This window comes from Mandrillus leucophaeus, unplaced genomic scaffold (genome assembly GCF_000951045.1).
Source record: "Mandrillus leucophaeus isolate KB7577 unplaced genomic scaffold, Mleu.le_1.0 Scaffold1878, whole genome shotgun sequence".
NCBI classification, from domain to species: domain Eukaryota; kingdom Metazoa; phylum Chordata; class Mammalia; order Primates; family Cercopithecidae; genus Mandrillus; species Mandrillus leucophaeus.
Window position 1 is genome coordinate 62,512 of NW_012101896.1, and position 23,560 is coordinate 86,071.

A 23,560-nucleotide genomic window follows, 5' to 3' on the forward strand; every position below is an offset into this window, starting at 1 on the left:
TGGTCACAGCTCACTGTAGCCTCAAACTCCCAGGCTCAAGTGATCTTCCTACCTCAGCCTCCTGTGTAGCTGGGACAACAGGTGTGTGCCACCATGCCCAGCTAACTTTAAAATTTTTTGTAAAGATGAGGTCTCCCTATGATGCCCAGGCTGGTCTCTAATTCCCAGGTTCAAGTGATCCTCCTGGCTCAGCCTCCCAAAGTGTTGGGATTATAGTCATGAGCTACCATACCCAGCCTCCAAAGTGATTTTTACCAATTTATACTCCTAGCAGGAGCAGGAGTGTTTGAAAATTTCCTTTGTTCCAAATATCCTTGCCAACGCTTGTTTCCTGAAGTTTTAATTTTTGCATTTCCCCGGGTCATCTTTCTTTTTTTTCTTTTTTCTTTTTTAAAGTTTCTTAATCATGGAAAATAATAGAGATATAGGGCAACTATCACGTACAATTGGTCTGCTTTCATGAAGACACTGTGAATGGTGAACTGAAAAAGCAAGTTGAAAAGCAAACCCACATATGCTAACATGAGAGAGCCAGCAGAGCAATTCTGGGACTCAGAGAGCCAAATAAAAAGGTATGAACCCATATAAACCACAGCTAATGTAACCTGTTGCAAATTAAAGGCCTAACTAACCAGACTAAAACAAAATTGTTCTGAATTCTTTAGGACATAATGATACACTCCATTACTGCTCTCTTGGAGCAGCTGATTTCAAATGCTAGGCTTTCAATGAAAACTTGTAAGAAGCTAGAATTATGGCAAATAGTACCCACACATGGCACCTACCTTCTGAAGTCCCTCTACAGTGGTAGGCAGGCTAATCAAGTCTGCAGCTGACTTAACATTGGCTTTGAGGTGGTTCACTGCAGAAGTCAACAGAGAAATCTGAACAAAAAAGAGTAACAAACAGTGAAAACAAAAGAGAATTTGTAAAGTACATGTTACCTTCACAAACTCTATGATTGGTGATGTCAAGACAGTCTAGGATTTTATGTGTTTCTGCAACCCTGTCAGCTCACAGGAGTAAAGGAGATAGTACTTTGGATAGAGCTGGGATCTGGGAGGCAACAATAATACCCCTTCTTTCCCTGCCCAATTTGAACACTAGTGTCAAAGAGTAAAGGCAAGTGTTATTCTTTACCCTGTCCTGGCAGCACAAGATTCCAAAATCTTAAATTACCCAAAAGATGCTGTAATTGTCACACACTCCTTCAACAATTGGACAGGAAGAAAGCTAATGATGAAGGATCACTTCGAAATTTCATTTTGGTAAAATGTAACACCTCAGTCATTTACCAAACTTTTGTTCCTGCCCATGTGGGAACATATAAAGCAAAAGCCCATCTCACAAAATACAGTCTACAGGAACTGCACTCTGACAATCTGAACAGCACTTTCAACTAGTTGGGGATTTGGTTTTGGTTTAATAATGTGACTAATACTTCAAACTCAATAGCTCAACCAGAGCACTACTTTGTATCCTGAAGGGGCTCAATAAATACCCATTGACTCACTGACTGATGCAATGTATTAAAATAGGAATTGAATCAAAATAAAATGGGACCTCCCTTCTGCCATTTAGGCATAGAATTCTAAATATCTAGACTTCGCTCTTGAACGGGAACTGGGGGAACCTGTGTAATAGTTTCAGGCTGCAGAGACAATATTCTAAAAGCTTTGCAGTTTGGCTCAAAACACTCTTGAAAGATTCTTAGTTCTAAACTGCTTTCCCATTCCAAATTCTAGGATGAGAACACAGATCTACCAATAGCAATTATATTCAGAGTGGCCTCATAGGGTACCCACCAGTTTCTGGGTACTTGTTACGGATCAAGCACAGTGGTAGGCACTGGGGGATGTAAAACAAAACAGAACCTGACTCCCTACTCATTCCTTTAGCAAATGTTTGGCATCTCTGTGCCAGACACTGCTGCAGTCACTGTGGAGACAGCAGAGAGGCAAATAAGACCATGAAGCTCTGCTCTCATGAAGCGTACATCCTAGTAAAAGGTGACAGAAAAAACAAAGAAAAGAATCCAGATTGGAATAAGTACTATGCTAAGAACGTTTTCTTTTCTTTTCTTTTTTTTGAGACAGTCTTGTTCTGTTGCCCCAGGCTGGAGTGCAGTGGAGTGATCTCGGCTCACTGCAGCCTCTGCCTCCTGGGTTCAAGTGATTCTCGTGCCTCAGCCTCCTGAGTAGCCTGGGATTACAGGTGCATGCCACTACGCCTGGCAATTTTTTGTATTTTTAGTAGAGATGAGGGCTTCGCCACATTGGCCAGGCTGGTCTCGAACTCGTGGCCTCAAGTGATCCCCCTGCCTTGGTCTCCCAAAGTGCTGGGATTACAGGCATGAGCCACCATGTCCGGCTATGCAAATAATTTAATTTAAACAAAGCTCCCTGAGTAACTAGTAGTAGCTTGGTCTGAGACAGGGAGTCCAGTAAGGAGCCTGGGAACTTGGGAATTCAGGTTCTCTTTTCCCTCTTTTCTTTTAGGAGGGAAAAGTTCAGAGGCTTAAGACAAATTTTCAGCCATTCACTAATATAACAAATACTATTGGACCCTATTATACATCAGGGGTGAACAACACAGATGTCAGGGATCCTGTGTTGTTTACATTTTAGTTCAAGGAGACAGATACTTTTATACAGAAAAATATCAGATAGTGGGAAGCACTAGAAAAAAATTAAAATAAGGTAACTTGATAAGAGTGACTGGGTAGCAACTTTTAGATTGGTCGATCTGAGGAGGCCTCTGTAAGGAGATAAAATTTAAACTAAGATCTAAATAATAATAAGGAATTAATCATATGAAGATTGGATGAAGCATATTTCAGGGAAGAGGGAACTGCTAGACCAAAAGCGCCAGTACAGGAAAGAGCTTGGCATATTCAGAGAATAGAAGTTTAGGTGGCAGGATCTCAGAATGTGTGTGTATATGTGAGAGAGACAGAGAGACAGAGAAGTAGGTGGCAAGGCCAGTTGTGCAGTAAAGGGCCAGAACAGGCAGGACTCTGTAAACCAGAACAAGCACATGGGTTTTATTTGAAGTGTGATAGGAAGGGGTGTGTAAGCGGGGTAATTACATGAATGGAGACACCTTATGGGAAGACTACTATGGCTCTCAGTAGAAATGGAGAGACCAGTAAGAAGGCAATCTGTGTAGTCTTGGCAAGAGATAATGGTGGTTTAGACTTGAGTGGTAGTAGAGGTAGTAGCAGAAGTAGAGACAATACGATTTGCTGGGACTGGGTGGAAACAGTGAGGAAGGTAGAAGAATTAAGGGAAACTTAGGGCTGTCACCTCAAGGAGCTTTCAATATAACTGAGAGATAGGGCAAGAGTACATTAAAGAAACAAGCATTAAACGTGATACTGAATAAAGTTCTGAGAAAAGGACATCAATGCAAGCCAAAAGAAACAGGCTTCGCTGAAGTAGGACTCAAATTAGACTCTGACAGAGAAGTTAGAATTTTATACACAAAAACAAAGCAGACATTCTTTCCAGGTTAGAAGGGTGAGGGTGGCATCAGGGGATAGGGAACACAGTATGAATAGGCTCAGGAGTACTTTCTTTTCACAACACTTCTCAAAGTGACAATGATTTGTTTATGTGGTTATTTGATTGAGGTTTCTCTCTTCCATAAGACTATAAGCTCCATGTGATCAAGGATGTCTGTTTTACTTTTCACAATATGTGTGACACAAAGACTGGAATTTGTTGAATGAATGGCTGAGAATGAACACTCTGTGTCTGGGATGGACAATGAGAAGGCTAGTCTATGCAGAGTAAAAGACAGAGGCCAGCGGGTAGGACGTAAGGCTAGATAAGTAGTGAACTTATTCTTTTCATCAGTAACTGGGTATAACAATAATAACAACAACAACAACTATTTAACAACTATCTTATAGGGATGTGTGATGGTTTCAAAACATGTCTACAAATTCTTTGATAGTCTTCTTCCCTTCAAGAGGTGAAACCTAATTCCCTTTCCCTAGAGTGTAGCCTGACTTAAGTAACTTGCTTCTAGAGAACAAAATAAAGTGGAAGTAATGACTGGCAACTTCAGAAATTAGGTCACAAAAGGTCCTATGCCTTCTTCTTTGCACTCCCTTGGATTAGTCACTCTGGGGAAAGGTAGCTGCCATGCTGTGAGGACACCTGAGTAGCCCCAGAATGGAGAAGTCCATGTTGGGAGGAACTGAGGCCTCCTACCAAAAGCCATGTGAGTGAGGAACCTCCAGCCCCAGTCAGACCTTCGGATTATAAAGACCTGGCTGACATCTTAATTGCAGCCTTAGAGATCTTGGCCAGAACCAGTCTGCTAAGCTACTCCCAAATTCCTGACATATAGAAACTATAAAATAATAAATGACTGTTGTTTTAGGCCACTAAGTGTTGGGGTAATTTGTAACCAAGGAACAGATGACCAATACAGGCTAGGAGAATTAAAAGATATATAATCAAAGCTCTTAGCATAGTACCTGGTACAGATGAAATATCAAATAAGTGACAGTTCTTTAACAGTGAAACACTAAAACATGCAATTCTCCATAAGGAGTCCAGAATAACCAGACTAATCATCAACATTGTAAATCTGTTCATTTAAAAACAAGATGGGTGAGAAATCTCAGCTCAAAGAGACACTCTCAGCAAACCATAAACTTCCTGAGATAAGCAATTACACTAAGGAGGTTTTCACCCATGCCTTTAAAAAGATATGAATAATATCTAGGTTTGAAAAGGACATACAGAAACAGGCATTTTCACGCACTGTTTATGGGAGTATAAATTAGAGAAGCCTTGTAAGAAGGAATATCCATCAAAATTTGAAATGTTTATATTCTTTATTTTAGTAATTTCATTTCTAGAAATCTTACAAATTAGTAGCTCATATGCATGATACATTTAAAAAAATAATTTTTCCTTATTTGTAACAGCAAAATAGTAGAAACAATTTAAATGTATATCACTAAGAATGTGGATATATTCAGTGGAAAAGCAAGTTGTAGAACACATATTGAATGACCTTATTTATTTACAAATACACACGCATGTTAACCCATAGGCTAATTCATATTAAAAACTATTATGATTTTGTAAACAGAAAGAGAACCAGAAGGATGCAGCCCACATTACTGACCCATTACCTATGGGAGTATGAGAGAGAGAGAGAGAGAGAAAGAGAGAGAGAGAGAGAAAGAGAGAGAGAGAGTGCGTGTGTGCGCGCGCATGTGCATGTGAGATGGGAGCACAGAGATGGGAATTGAAGGAAAATTTTCATAGGATTTCTATACGTATTTTATAGTTTAAATCTTATATAAGAATCCACTCACAAATTACTTATGACATTTTTAAAAGACAAAAGATGAGAAAGAAATATACACAAAGGAAAAAGATAGTACATAACTTTGGAAAGGATTTGATGGGTTTTCTTGGCTGACCCTTTCTTTTATGCCCTCACTGGGCTTTCCGAGACCACTGTAACATGCCCAATCATAAAATGCTAGGAAGGGGTCCTGCCCCAGATATGTTTTCCTTAGTGCCCCAAAGTATGTACACAGTTGGCTCAAGATCAGTTTGAAGGGCAAGACTATAGTTACTCCTAAACCCCTATCAATGATGTGGTTACCTTTCAGCCATCTGAGGGGACAAACTCCTTCCTCCACTGACAACTGGCCAGATCCTAAAGGGACAAGCTATTCTTGGGTAAAAACTCTTCTTCCAGGTACTGAAAGTTCCAACCTCCTGAGGCTATGGCAGAATGCATGGCTAATCAGAAGTATCTTGGGAATGATAGTGGTCTCACAAAAAGTCAGGTAACTGGTTGGCAGCTGCCATTTCACCCAAAGTCAAGGAAGAGCTGAAAGCCAATGCCAGTAGGATCAGTGAGATGCTGCTGCACTTTTCTCCACGCCACAAACACTCTATGCCTGGTGTATCAGCTGCCTCACAGCAAAAGCATGCTCTGGAGAGGTGACCATTAACTTTCCAGGTAACAAACATCACTTAGGTCTTCTTACTCACTTATAAAACCTGGATCACACATTGTTCCCTAGGACTTGGCTATTTACCCATAAATTACAAAGCTGGAGTCCATCTTCTAGCATTCCTCTCTTCAGTAAAATAATGTCAAAATCTGTGGAAAACTACAGCAAAGCTTATATATGTAACTGAAATGGAGACAAGGTACCCTCCCATTACTTTCTCTGGAATTGCCCTGGCCTCTAACAGATGCATTCTAGAATGTCAGATCAGACTCAGGCATTAGAGAACTTACACCTAAAAGTCACACTTTGGAATTCAAAGAGTCTAAAAGTTGAATTAAATAGAATCCATTAAGAAAAATCCATATTCCAGCCAAAATATGAGTCATGACTTTTATGCATATTACATGACTTTTCATTAGAAAAATTAAAAATAGCTACTGTAGACCATTTGCTTAACACATCATTTTATACTATAAAGTTGGAAATGCTGCTTTTCTGCTTTGGGGTTGAAGTTAAGTGTCCTTTAAATAGTAAAGAAAAAGTTATTAAAACAGACAATCATCAATGATGAGTGATTATTAGCCCTAGTAGGGACTCAGCATCATATCCTTTCAACGTTATCTACTGAACACCTACTGAATCCTACAGGGGCTACAAACATGTAACGCAGCATGGGAAGCTGGAAAGAAAAGAGACTTCCAGGAATTGAATATTTTACTTTTAGTATTGCTACACAGCTGAGTGACTGTGGGCAAGCTACTTAACTTCTTTGAACCTCAGTGTTCTTATCTGTAAAATGGAGAGAACATCTCCTACTTCATAGGACTGTAGAAGCCAAGAAAGGAGATCACATGTGCAGTGCACCTAATAATGGCTGGCCCAAAGAAAGCATTTAATGAACAGCAGTTACTGTCAATACCATCATCGTCATCATCGTCGCTGCCATCATTTTCTTCATCATCATGCTTAAGGCTCAGAGAATAGTGTATGCCTTTCTAGTGCAATTAGAAGTATATGCAAATAAGCATCACATAAGGTATTTGGACTGAGTGCTAAGAGAGAGCTAAACAGAGTGCTATAGGAGAACGGCACTCAAGGTCCTTCTTGATGTGGCTCTTGCTGACTTACTTATCTCTGGCCTTTTTAACCAAACTATACTGCAGCTATAATGAGTGACTGAAATTCCCTGAACACACCATGTTTTCATTCATCTATACTTTTGCACATATAGTCAATTCTCATTATTAGTAGTAGTTATTCCTAGAAAACTTGCAACAAACATTCAATTAGTGAATACCGAACCACTGCTCCTTGGGGAAACACAGGTTAGGTTTCTGTGAGCCCTCTGCTCATACTTTTTTTTTTTTTTCCTGAGACAGAGTCTTGCTCTTGCCACCCCGGCTGGAGTGCAATGGCATGATCTCGGCTCGCTGCAGCCTCCAGCTCCTGGGTTCAAGCGATTCTCCTGCTTTAGCCTCTTGAGTAGCTGGGATTATAGGCACTTGCCACCATGCCTGGCTACTTTGTGTATTTTTAGTAGAGATGGGGTTTCACCATGTTGGCCAGGCTGGTCTCAAACTCCTGACCTCGTGATCCTCCCACCTTGGCCTCCCAAAGTGCTGGGATTACAGGCATGAGCCACCGTGCCCGGCCTGCTCACACTTTTTTTTAACTGATCAATACAATACACAACCTTGTTGTATGTGTATTTCTGTTTAAAGATATCTTATTTAATGCATATTGTTGACTCATTAGCATTGAACCCACAGTCTGCACAACCATAACTCATGCCTGAAAGAAGCCTATCTAACACAGGTATTTTTTCCATAGGGCACATCACAGTCTCCTTGCACTTCGGAACAATAGATAACACTTTAGCACTAAACCTGGGGAACATTTTTGAACACGGAAATCACCAAAAACATCACAAAAATATAAAAAATATGGCATTAAATATACTGTGAAAAAGACACTGTTTACAGTATGAGAGCTGAACCAAGAAGGCAGTATGTCACCTTGTTCAAACTCAGCTGTAAATATGCATGCTGGGTGACTCAAATTCCTTGCGGCTATGTGTGTGTTGGTGAACGACTTAAAAAGTGCCACAAGTATAGATTTTGAGATTACATATAAATTTAGCAAGTACAGAATTCATAAATTATGAGGATCAACTGCACTAATGCTCTACGTAAAACATTCTTCTCTCTTTCTGTAGAATTCAGCTGGCCAACTCCTATTTGCCCTTCAGGACTCAGTTCAAATCTCTAGGAAATCTCACCTGGCCCCAGCCTAGGTGAGATATATACTTAAAAATGCCCTCACAATACTCATTTGGACCTATTTCTTTTTGCTTATCAGGCTGCTTTACAATTGTTTACTTTTCTGTTTCCTCCATCTGATTATAAGATCCTTGAGGGAACTGAGGGCAGTGGTTCACATGTGTAATCCCAGCACTTTGGGAAGCTAAGGTGGGAGGATTATTTCATCGCAGGAGTTCGCAACTAGCCTGGGAAATAGTGAGACTCTGTCTCTACAAAAAAAGAAAAGAAAAAGAAAGAAAAAATTAGCCAGGCATGGTGGTGCGTGCCTATAGTCCCAGCTACTCCGGAGACTTAGGTGGGAGGATCACTTGAGCCCAGGAGGTCGAGGCTGCACTGAGCTGTGCCTGCGTCACTGCATCCCAGTCTGGGTGACGGAGTGAGATCCTGTCTCCAAAAAAAAAAAAGTCAGAGGGAGTTTGTTTGCCCATTCTGTTCTGCCATGTGAGGACACAGCAAGAAAATGCCAAGTATGAAATAATGAGCCTTCATCAGACACCAAATCTGCTTGTGCCTTATCTTGGACTTCCCAGCCCCTGTTGTTTTTAAGTTACATAGTCTAAGATATTTTGTTATAGTAGCCCAAATGGATTGAGACAGTATCCAAACCTAGCTCCATAAAAGCAGCTAGGTAAATGTTTGTTGAATAATGTCTTCAAGGAAGTAGGAGGAGACTCCCTGTAACAGTCAAGAGGGAAAGAGTATAAAACCAGAGGTTTCATGAATAAAACAGTAAAGTAAATTAGATTTCAACCACTAATTTAAAGCTTTTTCAAGGGAAGATTTGATTTTAACTTTTTTTCAAACTAACGGCTTTTTTTTCAGATTATATTAACTTCAACTTACATTGTGATAAGAACAGTTTCTGTTAAGTGATATAATAAACTTCTTGTTTGAGCCAGTTTGAATTGCTTCTAAAACCACTGCCACTAAAAGCATCTTAAGTGACAGTTATGTTTAGATATAGAAACATAGTTAAATATTCTTTTATTTTTCTATCTACTTTGGTTTAGGACAGATGCCTCTGACTTCAACAGACCATCAGAGATATGTAACATTAATTTTAGAAAACCACTCAGACAGAGTACTGAGCTCCCTTTGGAAACAGTGCAAGTCTCTGCTTTCCCATCACCAATGCTTCCGGGCCTGCGCTCACGGAGAAGTCCTCTGTTATCAGGCTGGCTTCGTAAGTCAGTCCCAGCATCTTTGAAGGCATATTGATGCTGAAATGGAAAGGGTTTCAGGGCAATCTCTTCCAGCTTCATAGATGAAGCCCTAAGACAGAAGCAAACTTTCCTATTTATAGCAGATCCTTGAATAATATTTTGTTCAACGTCATTTGATTAGAACATTGATGGAAAAAAACAGTCTGACTCCTGGCTGGGGCCACTGTCTGTTTGCATGTTCTCCTCACGTCGGCGTGGGTTTTTTCTGGGTACTCCCACATCACAAAGCTGTGCATGTTAGGTTAGTTGGCATGTATAAACAGACCCAGTCTGAGTGTGAGCATGTGTATGAGTAAGCCCTGTGATGGGGATGGTGTCCTGTACAGGGTTGGTTCCCGCTTTGCACCCTAAGCTGCCAAGATAGGCTCTGGCCACTCAGGACCTGACCCTGCACTGAAATAAATGGGTAAATAATTATTTTACTTGCTTTTATTAATCTTTTGTAAATGTATGTATTGCTCACATTTATTTCAATGCTGAATATTAGAAGTGTTTTGGTCTTTATCTAGAAGTTTAGTGATTTTTTTTGTGTGACCAGAAATGTGTCCTAGGAATTTAACTTTTTTTTTTTTTTTGAGACAGGGTCTTGCTGTGTTGCCCAGGCTAGAGTGCAGTGACACGATCATAGCTCACTGCAGCTTCAAACTCCAAGGCTCAAGCAATTCTCCTGCTTCAGACTCCTCAGTCGTTGGGACTAAAGGTGTATGCCACCATGCCTGGCTAATTATTTTTTGTAGAGACAGGGTCTTGCTTTGTTGCCCAGGCTGATCTGGAACTCCTGGGATCAAGTGATTCTCCCACCTTGGCCTCCCAAAGTGTTGGGATTACAGGTGTGAGCCACCACACCTGGCCTTAAGTCCTGTTTATATTAATTAGCCTATGATAAAACTGGTTTCATTATGTGCCATTTACTTAAGTTCACAGTTTCCAAAAACCTATCAATGACATTGAGATCTACTGTATCTGCGTTCTCAGGTGCTTCTTGCATTAAAAATAATGGCAGGCTAAGAATAAAATGATTCTTTTGTGTCTAGCTTCCTGGTTAAAGAGAACTCAGAAATTAACATATGTACCAAAAATTTGAAAATCTATCTGTGTTCTCTCACCATGTACCAATATCCCCTTTGACTCTTCCTATAATGTCAGTTTACAAGACTGAGATGAAAAATAGATAGCTGACTTCGCCTTTTCATGCTGAACAGTATCATCCTCCTCTCAGAATGGCAAACTGTATGACTGGCTACTTACATGGAATCCCTAGTTTGCCCCAGGAGAGATGCTGACTATCTTTCAGTGCTTCAATGTGGTCTACTTTTACCTGATGTAATTTGCTGTATGAATGTAGGCAAGGCCAATTTCTCCTACCCTTTTTGCAAAAAAGGGGTGAATACCTGCTTTTCTCTAATTACTTAGAGTCCAAGAGTAAAGGACAGATAGTAAATACCAGGGGCTGTAACTCATGAATTATTTCATGAATAATTTTGAAAGATTAAATAGAACTGAATGGAAAGTAGCATAAGGCACCATACATATTAAGGGTGAGCTACTGTTTCAGAAACGTTTATGCCAGTTACAAATAGGTATGTATGCGTTTACTGGGTAATGATGTAAAACATTTTTTACTGCAGGTTCCAGGCAAAAGTTTGGAAGCCACTGCCCCACACTATTTATCACTGGTCTTAAGTGCTGAACTGCCCCACTCCTGGACCATTGCTGAAAGGTGTGGCTTCAGACATATTTGCAAGCACTTTCTTCTAGCACAGCGCTCCTTGTCACTACTGGCTCATTCTGAACTTTGTGATTCTACTCTGAAGAAGACAATAACTTCTTAGCCCCAAGAAAAATAGTATCTAGTTTTAAGCACTTTGCATGTATGTCATTCATCTGGTACTTGACTTTTCTTTTCTACATATATACGTTTCCTAACTAAACTGGAAAAACTAGGGATGGGACTATAGTTACCCTGTGACAAATACAGTATCCTAATCCATACAAGATGCTTGATCAACATCCTTAGAATAAGCCCCTTTTCTCCAGCAGAGTCCCACTTCTGGAATCAATGTCTATTCAACTCTGGTCAATTTAGGGACTGGAAAAGTTTATGCTCTATCTAGGCTTATTTGACTGGCCAAGGTATTTAACCAACTCCATCACCCACTCCTAAGCTATTCTTAGAATGACTACTGCTGATCATTTCCAGATTTTGTAAACTCAAATGAAATAAGCTCTCATTAGCTAATAAAAATGGGTTATCCACTTTTCTTGGGGGTTAGATGACACTCCTGTTTTATTTGACACCTACTCTACTTTGTAGAAAAGGGTGACTCAAGAAACTTCCAGCTTTCTCTCAACTGCTATATTTAGTAGAATTATTTTCTTTTGCAGAAAGGATTAACATTTTAAATATTTGGTAAATTCATAACTATTTTACCTGACTTTAACATGCTGGGATTACAGTATGCAAAACCCCATTTCAAAAAGTAAAACAATCTGAAATGAATTCCCTATACCTACAATTCCCTATACCCTATTCATACTAAACAACCAAACAAATATTCATAGCTTACACAGCAAAAAATCAAACTTTTCCTACCTGCTTATTCATTTCTGTGATGTTTATCCAGACTTTGTTCAAACCCATCTCTCCAGATTCAATCTTCTCAAGCTGTTTTTGCTTGCTGAGTAGTTCTTCATTAAGTTTGGGGATTTCTTGGAATGAGCTTTTCTGATTAGATTCCACTAAAAAGACAAAATAAGAACAATCATAACTAGCACAAAGTGCCCTCATGGTCCTAAGATGAAAAAAATCATCTAGCACTAGGAAAGAAGATGGATTAATAAAAGTTAATTCTGACATTGTTCTTTGGTTTATGTGAATATATATCTTTTACACTAAAGCTCTCATTTTAACTGGGGCTATTTCACTACTGGCAATGCAACTTTTAAAGTTAGCCAGCTAAAACTCGTAACAGAATGTAAGCAGAAAGAGTTGCCTTTGAATCTCAACTCCGTGACTTACTATGATCTTGAGCAAATTACTCAAATTCTTAGAGCTCAGTTTCCTCATCTGTAATACAGTGATAAAATATACTTCACAGGATTGTTAATATTAAGTGAGAGAATGGCTGTAAAGCACTTAACACAGCTGGCCAGGCATATAATAGATGATAAATGCTAAGTACTACTGACCAGCTCAATTAAGGAGCTTTTAGATTAGTCAATTAAGATTTATAAATCTTATTCTATTAATGCCCAAGGTGAGATTGTAAGTTATATTTCTAAATGCTTAAATCTATTTTTTCCACCTTAGTCAACTGCAAGAGGGAGGTCTTGCCACCTTTTGAAAGCTGTGATGAGGACTAAGATTTTTAATCTTTTTCATAAATAGTAAACAGTATTTTCTTAAGTCTTAAATCACCCCAAAACTCAAAATGAAATAGAAGATAAAAGAATATGCTAGGTGAAGTAGTGTGATATTTGGCCTTTTTTTGGGGGAAACAATAGCTCCTGAATGGTTTAGGGATTTGCCAGCCTGAAGGTAGAGGCCTGAAACAATGCTTTCTCTTCTTTCTTTAAAGAGCATTTTCCCTTTTCATAGAGAATAAAATATTAATAATGGCTGGTCCTCCAGAATAAAATCTACATCCCTTTTTTTTTTTTAAAGCCACAGACTGCCTTAGTTATTATATGCTTAAAACTAGAAACTGACATAAAAGAGCCATATAAAATAACTTCCTAAAATGTAAGCTCCAAGACTCTTTTGTTCATTTCTGCATGGTTAGCTACATTTTGTTCATTTGCTCATGTAGTATTTTGTTCATTTCTACACTTAGAACACTCCTGACACATTTTACGCACTCAATCAATATTTACCACCTGAATAAATATCTGGCCTTTGCTTAACTTCCAATTACATTTCTCATCACTTTACCTACCTCTTCAACCTACTTGTGGTCAAGCTGATCTTCCTGACACACTAACCTCTGAAGCCTCATGACCCTTGCACATGCTATGGTTTCTGCCTAGATGCCCTTGGTTTGTCTCTTCTTTATTTCTACCACTTTGGCCTAGTTAATTCCTTTTAAGATTCAGCGCCAACAGCCAGGACCCTCGGACCACTGAACTTCTTTCCACTCCAAATTCTACCAAGCACTTAACATGTGGTGCTGTAACTTTACTCATCTGTCTCCTCTACCAAATGGCGAGAGGCTTGAGGACAAAGACTAGATCTAACTTGGGTATGCATTTCCAGCAGCCAGCACAGAGCCAGGTATACAGAAGGGTTCAAATGCTTGCTCTGTGAAATAATTGTAGGGTATGAAATGGAGTTAATGTTATACTATTAAGTTAAACAAAAAAACCCTCAACACATAACCCAGGCTGGGTGTGGTGGCTCACGCCTGTAACCCTAGCACTTTGGGAGGCTGAGGTGGGTGGATCACCTGAGGTAAGGAGTTTGAGACCAGCCTGGTCAACATAGCGAAACCCCCTCTCTACTAAAAATACAAAAATTAGCCAGGTGTGGTGGCACACTTGTAATCCCAGCTACCCGGGAGACTGAGAAAGGAGAATCACTTGAACCTGGGAGGAGTTTGCGGTGAGCCAAGATCTTGCCACTGCACTCCAGCCTACAAGGCCGGAGCTAGATTCCATCTCAAAAACAAACAAACAAACAAACAAACCAAATAAAAACCCAAACACATTGAACAGCAACTAAGATCCCCCACAAAATGAGGAGTGATGGTGGTATCCTTATTTTAAGTAAGCTCACTACTGAAAATTCAGAATAATTAAAAGAAATGAGATATATTTCCTCATTTTCCAAACACGTTTGCCAAAGGGTTTCATTATAATGACAGACTTCCTATATGCTTTAACATTTAAAAAAATTGATATTTGGTAATTGTACATGCTTACAGGGTACACAGCAATGTTTCCATACATATAAGGTATAGTGATCAGATCAGAGTAATTAGCATATCCATCATCTCAAACATTTATCATTTCTTTGTGTCGAGAATATTTGATATCCTCCTTATAGCTATTTGGAACTATCTAGTGTTAACTCTAGTCATGCTGCAGTGGTACATAACACTAGAACTTTCTCCTCCTATCTAGCTGTAATTTTTCATCCTTTAACCAATCTCTCCCTATCCTTTCTTCCCCTACTCTTCTCAGCCTCTACTATCCTGTTGTATTTTTTTACTTCTATAGAATCAAATTATTTGAAATATATTTTTATTTTGTTTAGACATGAGGTCTCTCTCTGTTACCCAGGCTGAAGGGCAGTGGCGTGATCACAGCTCACTGCAGCCTCAAACTCCCGGGCTCAAGCGATCCTTCTCCCTCAGCCTCCTGAATAGCTGGGACTACAAGCTTGCACCACCATGCCTTAATTTTTTAAGAGATGGTGTCTTGCTATGCTTCCCTGGACTGGTCTCAAACCCCCGGGCTCAAGTGATCCTTCTGCCTCAGCCTCCTTAGTTGCTGGGATTACAGGCGTGAGTCACCACACCCAGTGAGATAAACTTTTCTTATCTTCCACATATGAGTGAGAACATGCAGTGTTTAACTTTCCGTTCTCAGCTCATTTCACTTAACAATGTCCTTCAGTTCCATCCATATTGCCGAGAACGACAAGATTTCACTCTTTTTTATGGCTGAATAGTATTCTACTGTGTATATATACTACATTTTCTTCAACCATCTGCTGTTGAACACCTAGGTTAATCCATATATTGGCTATTGTGAATAATGCTATAATAAACATGGAGGTGTGGATGTCTCTTCCACATACTGATTTCCTTTTGCCCAGTAGTTTCCAGCAGGTGCTTTTAATATAGCACTTGATTTACACACGGTTTACAGGAATATATCTATCTCATACAGTAAAAACATTTTACCAGCCAGTCTAAATTCATTTCACTGATTTTCCTATACATTTTCAGTTAGGTTATAAAGAAGAACTCATCCAACAAACATCTGCCATACTCAGGTACCCCAAAGGGGCAAGGGGCGAAGTCTCTCTTTCCTGCAGTCTATATGCACGAACTAGGAGGCAGGAGTGGAAGAGGAAATAGACAAATACATAAATAACCTGGGTTACAATTATAAACTAACAAACATATAAAGCTGACCAGCCCTGAAAATATTCTGGATCCTGAGGATTGTATGAGCCAAGAGGGGATCACAATGATTATCTGGTTTGGAGCTTTTTAGGAGAGACAAGCCAAGTAGAGGTACGTTTATTACATACATGGGAGGAAGTGTAGCAAACAAATAACTTATGACTACTAATTCATGTTTTTCCAAGATAGGAAGCAAATAATTTAAAATTTTGTATGTTAATGCTCAAAATAATGTACCTAGTTCTTTTGATTCCCTAATCTTTAAGGTGAGGAAATGGAAAAATGTCAACATATACCAAATAGTAAACATAATGTTGACAGGATTAAATATAAAATAAACTATATTTTATAGTTATACAATGTCTTTCCAGTTTGCAATAAACTTTTATGTATTAATTATTCAACAACTTGCTATTAAGCCCCCACCATGTGCCCAGCCCTGCATGGGTACCAGTATATACAAAAGACCCTGAAGCTCTCAGTCTAGTGGGGAGCCAGGCATGGTCACAGAATTACTATACAGTGTGACTGATGTTATGACAGAGGAATGCCCAAAGTGCTCTGGTAGCACAAATACATCTCTATATTTTATAGATGAGAAAATGAAGGCCCATAAGTGACTTGTCTAAGTTTTACAGCTAGTCTTGCAAAGCCAGAATTCAAAAGTCAAACCTGCTGCTCCTAGGACCAGTACTTTTTCTATTATACTTTAGAGGTCACAGATACCTATATCTCCTAATGCCCTCGTTAGCACAAGACCATTTTTAAGTTCTGCGCTAAATGACCAAGTCACTACTTTGTCTGTATGGACAGAAAAGGAGGTGCCTGATTTATTTACACTTTCCACATTTATTTATACTCTTCCAAATTTCTTTTCATTTATTCAAGTGTTCCATAGTTGAGTGACAGAAAAGGATGGTTGAGAATAGAATCTTCCTAACTGTGGAGGTCTTTTGAAGTATCTGGTTTTGGAAAAAAGAGCACTGAGCTAAGAGTTTCAGGGCCAGTCAGTACTTTTAGCTTAAGGATCAAGTTTCTCTTTGACTGAAAAAAAAAAAAAAAAAAAAGAAAAAGCCTATCTGCTTTGCTTTCTATTTCAGGTATTTTAGTAATCCTTCTTCCTTTCCTTGCAAGTGTCTTGGAAAATTTATAGAAATAAAATCAAGAAGTTCTGGATTTCTCAAAAAGGTATTAAAGCCAGACAAGCAGGTGGTCTTATCCAAATTCGTGAATCCCACTGTCTTCTTGAAAAACAAGAAAAAAAAAATTAACCTTAAAAAATATATTTAGGCAGGGTGTGGTGGCTCAGGCCTGTAATCCCAGCACTTTGGGAGGCTGAGATGAGTGAATTACCTGAGGTCAGGAGTTTCGAGACTAGCCTGGCCAACAAGGTGAAACCCTGTCTCTACTAAAAAAAAATTAGCTGTGTGTGGTGGCATGTGCCTGTAATCCCAACTACTCAGAAGGCTGTGGCAGGAGAATCACTTGAACCTGGGAGGCAGAAGTTGTAGTGAGCCGAGATCGTGCCATTGCACTCCAGTCTTGGTGACAAGAGCAAAACTCCACCTCAAAAACAACCAACCAACCAACTAACCAACCAAAAAAAAAAAAAACAAAGAAGCATAATTCAAAGAAAGATTATTTAAACCTAACAAGATTGGTTCCATTTAGTCAAGATACTGGTTATCACAAAAAAACTCTCAAGTAGTCTACAATGGTTTAGCCCATGGACTGACTACACCCCATCCCCTACCCTCCCTCAGGAAGTCCTGTTTTGCAATGTCAGGAAGACATCGCAGGTGCTGGCATTTCTATTGTAGCAAATCAAAGCCAACAAAGCAGCTGGACTGACAATTCCAAATGTGCTTCATTCAGCTTGCTGACAAATGTTGTCAGGGTCCTAGGAGAATGTGGCTCAGTGGTAGAAAGCAGGGTCTGCAGTCCAGGGTATAATTCTTGACATCTCCTGAAGACAGTATAATATTTCCAGGGATTGGTATTAACAAGTGTTCAATAAATATTTGTTGACTGACTGCCAGGTCTATTATATGTACCTGGTCTATTTTTAAAATGTAGTACTTTGTTTGCATTCCCAAAGAAATTACCTGAAAAGCTCAGCTAACCCTATAAATTACATAAGTATCCCATAAACTCAGGTGCAGAGCAGTCAGAAAAAGGAATCCCTGGATGCGTGAATTGAGCAATGTTTTGAAATATATAAATAAATAATTGCTATATGTGATCAAAACAAGCTACAGCACAAGCCTACAGCTCAACTACAAGCCTAACTCACTACAAGGCTGTAGTTAGGAGACCCAATTAACTAGCTACAGAGAGATGATGGCACAGACAGATGACTTCGGTGGTTATTTATGTTTCTGAGAACCTAGTTTCCAAGTTATGCTTACTACCTACATACAAAGAAAAAATTGGCCTTAGAGACACTGTGGAATATTGCAAGGACAACTATAAAGGAGGAAAAATAACTATGGGGTACATATCTCATTGTTTCTTATACCATATTCCAAAAATTAGTAATCCAGGTTAGGATTCTGGCAGAGAATTGTGGCATACCGAATCCCCATCCCCAGAATCAGAAACTCAGAAGAAAACCAAAGTTAGTATTTTAACTTTTGTTTGTTTGTTTCAAAGCAACATCACTAGAAATATCATTAACACACTAAAAATTAGCTGTTCTTAGGCTGGGTTCAAAACTTGAGTAACTGTAGGCAGCCAACAGAAGTTGGGATATGGTAATCTTCTAGGCTTCAGATGGGAAAGTGAGGATATTGTAATCTTCTAGGCTTAAGCTGGAAGGTAAGAACTGCAGTTCTGGAGCCAGATTTCTTTATGACCTTGAGAAAGCCTTGTGGTCAGTTTCCTGGTGTGCTCATGCTATTAAGGTTAGGGTATTTGTGATTAAGTTGAAACTGGTGCCTTTGCTTAGAAGATTAACCCTTGAAACCTAGAGCCAAAAATTTCAGTGTTGCTAAAAAAAAAAAAAAAAAAAATCTGTCAAATCCAGTCAAAGCTACTGTGCCAACGTACCTTTTGGAAAAAGTAATTTGGGACGAGCACAGTGGCTCACAGTTGTAATTCCAGCACTTCGGGAGGCTGAGGCAGGCAGATCACTTGAGCCCAGGAGTTTGAGACCAGTCTGGGCAACATAGCAAAACCCTGTCTTTTACAAACATACGAAAATTAGCAGAGGGTGGCGCGTGCTTGTAGTTTCAGCTACTGGGGTTGGGGGTGTGGGGTGCTGACGCGGGAGGACTGCTTGAGTCCATGAGGTCAAGGCTGCAATGAGCCAGATGCCAGTGCACTCCAGCTTGGGTGATACAGCAAGACCTTATCTCAAAAAAAAAAAAAAAAAGAAAGAAAATAAATGAAAAAGTAATTTGGATGTGTAAAATACAACTTTACAATTTAGAATATGCAAAACTCTGTGACTTGAAAACCTCCTTAAACTTTAAAACACATTCATGAGATAAACATTTCTGACAGTTGGATAGTGTTCAAAGTAGGTATGATTGTTGTAAGCCCTTCATGAATATGTAAATTAGTGCAAGTTTCCTAAAACTTTAAAATGATAACACTCATTAATGGTATTTAAATTTTTTTTCTTGAAACAGATCATGTTACTAGTATAAGCACAGCTAAGGAGAGAAATCTATCAGTCCTTGCTCTAAGCTTGAAAACTGGTAAGTGTGCAGAAAACCAGTTCTTCCTGTTTCTTCTACTAAACTTCTTTTAGATTACTGACCAAGTTGATATCCAAGAGATTTGTAGGCCCTTGAATAAATGTGCGTAGGCTTACAAGGCCACCGGGAACAGTGGTGCAGATGGTAGTGTTGTAAACGTGAAGTTGGGCAGCAAGGGGCAAGAGGATGCTCAGCTCTTTCATAGTTAATCACTGAACAAATTACTTAATCCTTCCAAGAGCACAAGATAATAAAAATAATAGCCATCTCACAGGATTATTTTGTAAAGAAAATGATATGAGACTTGGCACACAGTAGGCCTTCCACAGATGTTAGCTACTCTTATTATTGCCCATTCCTATGCTCTTATTTGGTCTTTCTAAAGAGGCAATCCTTTGACAGATGCTCCCACATTCTTTCTCAAATGGCCCTGTGAGGTAGAAGGAATAGCTCAGTGTTGTCATTGTCACTTTATACTCGGGGAGATGCAAGCTATAAGTAGAGGTTACACGAAGTTCTAGACTCCTATCCTGGGGGTAGGAGTCTCTTGCCTTCTGCTCGCTAAGCATTTACTGCAATGCCATTATTTCAGATATTACTTCTCCTGCTGGTGCATAAGCACTGCCTTTTATTTGTGAGTTTAAAAACAAATAAGTGTTACAACATTCAAGCAGACAGCTCAAAAAGAGTATAAAAATACTGAGAGGAATGTATAATTGCTTCACTAGAATGAGCAAAACTCTTCGTTCAGCATGGTTGACTTTGTCCCAGAACCTGGAAAGGAGTCCAAGATTACACCCTGAAGAGAGTGACGACTGCCGGGCGCGGTGGCTCACGCCTGTAACCCTAGCACTTTGGGAGGCCGAGGTGGGTGGATCAACTGAGGTCAGGAGTTTGAGACCAGCCTGGCCAACATGGTGAAACTCTGTCTCTACTAAAAATACAAAACAATTAGCTGGGCGTGGTGGCATACACCTGTAATCCCAGTTACTCAGAAGGCTGACCACAAGAATCACTTGAACCTGCAGTGAGCCGAGATTGCACCACTGTACTCCAGCCTGGGCAACAGAGCAAGACCCTGTCTCAAAAAAAGAAAAAAAAAAGAAAGGAGTAACCACTTACTTGTTCGAAATTTTTCCTTGAGGGCATCCAGATCCTCCTTGAGAGCAACCTGCATCCACACCAAGCCAACACAGGCCACAACACAGGCAGCAAGGATGACAAAACCACAGAGCGGGTAACAGATCTTGCAGCATCGTAAATAGTCTCCCCTGCTCAAGAGAACAAATTCAACCATGAGTACAGAAGTGATTATGGGGTATAGCTTCATTAGAAATAGTACACGTTTTGCCATGCAATTATCTCCTCTAAATGAATAACCAGTGAATTAACCAGGGAAGGTAGGGTAAAGCACTTAAATGAACAAATAATACGACCTATTAAGGGTTCATCTACTGGGTACAAAAGTTTCAAACGTCACATAAAACAGAGGGAGCTCCTGCAGGTAAAAGGAAGATCGTAAAGGCACTGCAGCTGTCATCATCAGGAGAGAGGTCTTTGAATACAAGCTCAGATCACAAAAGTGTAAAGATCAATGTTTCTCTGCAATTCCATCTCTGCACTGTAATTTGCCTATTGATTTCTCTCTCTCAAATGCATACTCACTCACTCCGGGGAATCTTGTTTCAGTTTCCTGAAACTTTATAAACTTTTGAGCAAGTTTTACTGCAAAAGAAATGAAAGAAACAGGATCTGTAGTTTTAAGTGGACACCTGGTGTATTCTAGCTTATTGGCTCAGAAGTAAGGAAACACAGAAGGGGCTAGATTTCACACAAAACATCAACCAACTTTCAAGGTCTAAATTAACTTAGCAGGGTAACTACTCCAGGTATCTTCTGACGAAGGTAACACTTCATCAGACCTTCATAACCCAAACCCTAAGTTGACAAAGCTCATTAGAAATCAAACTCTTCCTTTAACAAAACAAGACATTTTAAACCAACCAACCACTCAATGTCAGCACCCTGACCTTCTGCCTAGCCATTGTTTCCACATCTTCAGCAGAATCCTCTTTTCTTTTAGTGTGCGCCCAGAGAGTCCAAGGGCGTTTTTAAAGTTCCCTTTGGTCCTTTCTCACCCTGAGCTCCATTCCCAATGTCCTCAAATCTTACTACTTGATTTGCCTAGTGGTCTCTACACCTATGAATGACTAGGGAAAATGATGCCTCTTCTTTTGCCCCCCCACCCCACCTACTCTCAAGGCTCCTACTTCCTACTGTATCTCTCACCATATTTCCCCATCACCAATATTTAGAATCATCAAGAGTGCAAAAACGAAATAATTTGCAGTCTTAAAGTCTCCGTTTCTCCTTTTTTCTACACTGTTTCAAAAGGTCTAGTCTCCAAAGCTTCTCTGCTCCTCTGTCTCCATTCTTCGCTTCTTTAGGACCCCCTGGGCTCTTGGCACATTCTCCCAAGTCCATATTTCCACCTCAGATTTGGAGATTTTCTTTCTACACCTAAAGACAGGTCTCTAACTTATTCTTCATTCAGGATCTGAACTTACCTTTTCCCTAAAACCGTTTTTCCCTCTTTGACTTCCAAGGTCTACACCCTTTTTTCTTCCTAAGGAATTCCTTTCTCCTTCCTGTCAATGTGGCCCCTTGGCAGTGCAAGGAGATGCCTTCTTCCCATTCCACCTTTCACCACTACTCACTTGGCAAAGCGAGAGCGATTTCCAACCACACCGAATTCCTCTTCCTCTTCGGAGCTGGACTCAGAGTCTGAGTCGGGAGGCTCAGTGCGAAGCAGGCGGTGACTGCTTGGGCCTTTCTTGGGCTTCTTTCTGCGGCTGTCCCCAGCCAAACCAATCAGTGCATTGAGCTCTTTGCGCTTTTTCATCTTTTTGTGTGGGGTAAGTGGAGCCCCGACTCCTGAGCTGCCAGGTTCGTACCCGACGCCCAATTCTCTTCCTGCCTTGGAGCTGCCTTCCAGGGTTGGAGATCCTGGGCCAGAGCCCCCTGGTCACTCCCACCTAGGGGTGGGACTGACCAGATCCGCCAGGGACTGGAGATTGGAGCCCAGAGGAAACTGGAACTCAGATGGGTGGGGGAAATCACATAGAAATGGCCAAGGAGCTGGTGACCCCAAAGGATAAGGCCTTGGGCGCAGAGTGTTAGTGGAGGGTGGAAAGGGGCCTTTATCTATCTTCCAAATGGCGAAAAAAAGCCAAGTCAAAAATGAAGGATTCTCAGCCCGGATAAGTAGGCAATACTTCTAAGAGTGCTCCAGGAGCTGAGGAAGGGCACGCTTAAAATAGGTGTTTTGTACCTCCAGGGGAGGATTTCCAACGGAGAGGGAAGAGAAACTTGTTCTTGAATGGGAAGAGAGCGGGGAGGTGCAGAACAAGAACGTGGGAACGCGTCAGTCCCTTCCTGGCAGGACAGGTGGCGGCAGGAGGCGGCTCCCAGCAGTTACAATCCCAACACTGCTTGGCCGCAGAGAAAATGCCCGGCCCAAGAAGCTGGCTGGGGTGTGTGATGATCACCGTTCTCCGGCCTCCGTCCTGAACGTGAAGGAGGCCCGAGGCCGAGGAAGATCCGGATCCCGGCTCGAAGGGTCGGCCTGAGAGAAGCCAGTCCCGCGCCTACTAGACCCCCGCCCCGCTGTCTGGGCCTTGGGGACACGGTGCCGCGGGCGACGGCGGCTTGGCCGACAGAAAGCGCTCCCGCCCGTAGTTTGAGGTCTCCGGCACGGGCAACTCTCGGCCACTCACACGCGCAGGCCCCACTCCAGCCGCGACTCCGGCCCCTGCTCCGGCTTCGGCCGCGGCTGCTCCCGACACGTTGTTGTTGGTGTTGGTGGCGGCGGCGGCGGCGGCCGCGGGCACCAGACCCGGGCCATCGCTCCAGCCCCAGATCACTTCCCCTTTGGCAGCGGCCACCGGCGCCGCCTGCCAGTAAGCCGTGCTCCCATTGGTCGCCCGCCTGGGTGACGTCACGCCGGGGCGAAAGTCGTGGCGGAGAGGTGGGGCGTTAAAGGGGCCTTGCCCGGGCTGGGGCTGGGTCCCACTCGCCGGTTAGGGTGGCCCCGCCCCCAGGAGGGCTTCCGGGACCTGCTGCTCATCTGAGCCGGGTGGAGTTCTGCATCCTGCGGAGCGCGGGCGGGGCAGGCAAAGTACCCAGCTGCTCGACA

General features: G+C 41.1%; 1 protein-coding gene across 1 annotated transcript in view; it reads right to left on the reverse strand.

The window, feature by feature from the left end:
- EFCAB14 (EF-hand calcium binding domain 14) overlaps positions 1 to 23,326 on the reverse strand; it is a 42,406-nt gene extending 19,080 nt beyond the window's left edge. The window contains exons 1-4 of the mRNA XM_011978039.1: positions 22,083 to 23,326; positions 20,488 to 20,636; positions 12,130 to 12,275; positions 786 to 884 (exon numbers count right to left, since the gene is read on the reverse strand). Of these exons, the coding sequence (XP_011833429.1) occupies positions 786 to 884; positions 12,130 to 12,275; positions 20,488 to 20,636; positions 22,083 to 22,267 (579 nt within the window). The 5' untranslated portion in view covers positions 22,268 to 23,326. The remainder of the gene's footprint in view (positions 1 to 785; positions 885 to 12,129; positions 12,276 to 20,487; positions 20,637 to 22,082) is intronic.
- Positions 23,327 to 23,560: the final 234 nt, after the last annotated feature.